Below are 2,158 nucleotides of genomic sequence, written 5' to 3' on the forward strand. Positions count from 1 at the left end.
AGAATATCCCAAAAATATTATATTAAAATTCCTCGCCTGCTGCGTAGATCTAACTTCCCAAAAATAAATTTCAAAGTAAAACACTTTGGCGTCTGCGCATAAGTTTGTTTTTTTTTTTTTTTTGAAAATGCACTTTTCTAATTGAATTACGCCTGCTAGGCAACTACACTAAGCACACTAAGCAGTCTATGCGTTTCACACAATGCTCATATGAAATGAATTTTATGCCTTTAATTTGCATTAATGATTTTCTACGTTTCATTTTCATTGCAGCTTTTCGCCGTGTGCGTTTGGATAGAAAACTCGAAGATAAATTGACGCGTCATTAAGACCACGTGTACTTGTGTGTGTGTGTGTGTGCAGCAAAAACGCACGCCAAGCAGAAACAAAAAGGAAGGAAGCTAGCAAAGGGAGGAGGAGCACAACGACTCAACCTTTGYTATTGCGCAGGCGCACAGCACACGTGTCGACGAATAAATTGCGTAGTACGTTCGCGTTTGTATTTGARGAGGAGCAGCGGCGCATTTTGGTGTAGCGCGCACGCCAGCCAGCACTACAAGCCAGTTAAATGCGAAGAACGCCCAAAAGCAGAAAATCAACAAAATTGGAAAATTCCCTTTGGCATTATCAGAAATTCTTCAGAGAACTTAAACAACGACGCATAGACTTTATGCAGCAAAAAAATTATCGAAATTTTCATTTTGGCAACATTTATTCGGATTGCTTTGTGGCAGTAAAACAACAACAACAACAAGAGCAACAACAAAGTGCACGAAGGCAAATAGAAGCGCAAACGCAGAGGCAAAAGTATAATTTGAAGCAAAAGCAAGGGCAAGTGCAAGTGGCAGTGACAGTTGGCGGAGTTAGCTTCACGTACGAGCAACAAGCGCGCAGCTTACGCAATACGAGTCACAGCAACGCAAGAACAACAACGACGAGTACGATAAGCGACGAAAGCGCTAGAACAGCATTAACGAAGGGCAACGGCTGCAGCAATTCAACGACGTTGAACAGTAGCTCGGTGACGGCAACGACGCCGGGTGCGAGTAAAACGGATACCGATACAGTTACGTGGACGAAAGCGACACGCAGGCGCGGAAATACGCCGTTAAAGCCTATGCCGTTACTGCAGCAAAGTAAACAAATCAAAGCAGCAATCAACAACAACAAAAACACTGAAGAAAAGTGTTGAAAGAAATTATTTTTGGCAAGAAGCAAGAAAAAAGAAAAGAACGGGGAAAACAAAGTCCTCAAACACAACAAAAACAACAAGCTACGCATGTGCATGGCTTGAACCAAAGCAGCGGCACACTTAACATTTTGGAAATAGTGTCGAAATTTGTGTGGCAATTAATTGCCGCTTTGGCTGCTGGACAACACTTAGCTCCTAATTTTCGGGCTAACAACACAAACATTTGGCTGTTTTTACAAATACACATATACATATACGTAGCTACGTTCTTAGCGTTAATWCATTTAGTTTTATTGTTTCGTACCGGTAACTTGCAACTAAAACAACATTCGTGTTTAATTTTGAAGCGTTGTTAGTGCTTTAAAAAGATTCTACAACAAATTAAGAGTTTAATTTTTAATTAATTATATTAATCACTACTACTTAAAATAATACAAAATGGATCCACAACAACAATTTTGTTTAAAATGGAACAGTTACTCGTCCAATTTGGCCATAACATTCTCAAATCTATTCAAATCGGACGTATTGGCGGATGTGACGTTATCGTGTGATGGTGAGTGTGAACAAAAACCTTTCAAATATGTTTATAATATATTTTTTAGTATAGAATATTTTTCTGGTCACATTAATTTTTTTTCGAGTTGAATATTTGAAATTAGTTAAAAAAAACTTAATGGAAATATTTTTTAGTGTAGAAAGTCAAGGAAAAAAAATATTGTCCGGGAAAACTCCGTGTTATTAGTTGACGCAATATATATAAAACTTTCCGAGAAACTGCATACTAATATACGTCGTTTTAGATATCTCACTATAACCTTCTCAAAAATTTTGGATTCGTTTTTATCGAGACTTCTCACATTGTAGAGCAAGACGAATCGAACAAATAAATAACTGGTATAAAGTTAAGAGATTGGCATAATCAAAAAGAGATTTGAAAGCAAGTTTTAACATTGATAAATCCTA

At 37.5% G+C, this 2,158-nt stretch overlaps 1 protein-coding gene across 1 annotated transcript in view; it reads left to right on the forward strand.

The window, feature by feature from the left end:
* Nucleotides 1-2,158, forward strand: part of LOC108968365 (protein abrupt) — a 92,939-nt gene that overhangs the window by 76,324 nt on the left and 14,457 nt on the right. The window contains 1 exon segment of the mRNA XM_018932353.1: nucleotides 274-1,748. Within this exon segment, the coding sequence (XP_018787898.1) occupies nucleotides 1,631-1,748 (118 nt within the window). The 5' untranslated portion in view covers nucleotides 274-1,630.

The sequence above is a fragment of the Bactrocera latifrons genome, unplaced genomic scaffold (genome assembly GCF_001853355.1).
Source record: "Bactrocera latifrons isolate USDA-ARS-PBARC rearing strain unplaced genomic scaffold, ASM185335v1 scaffold_210, whole genome shotgun sequence".
Taxonomy (NCBI): domain Eukaryota; kingdom Metazoa; phylum Arthropoda; class Insecta; order Diptera; family Tephritidae; genus Bactrocera; species Bactrocera latifrons.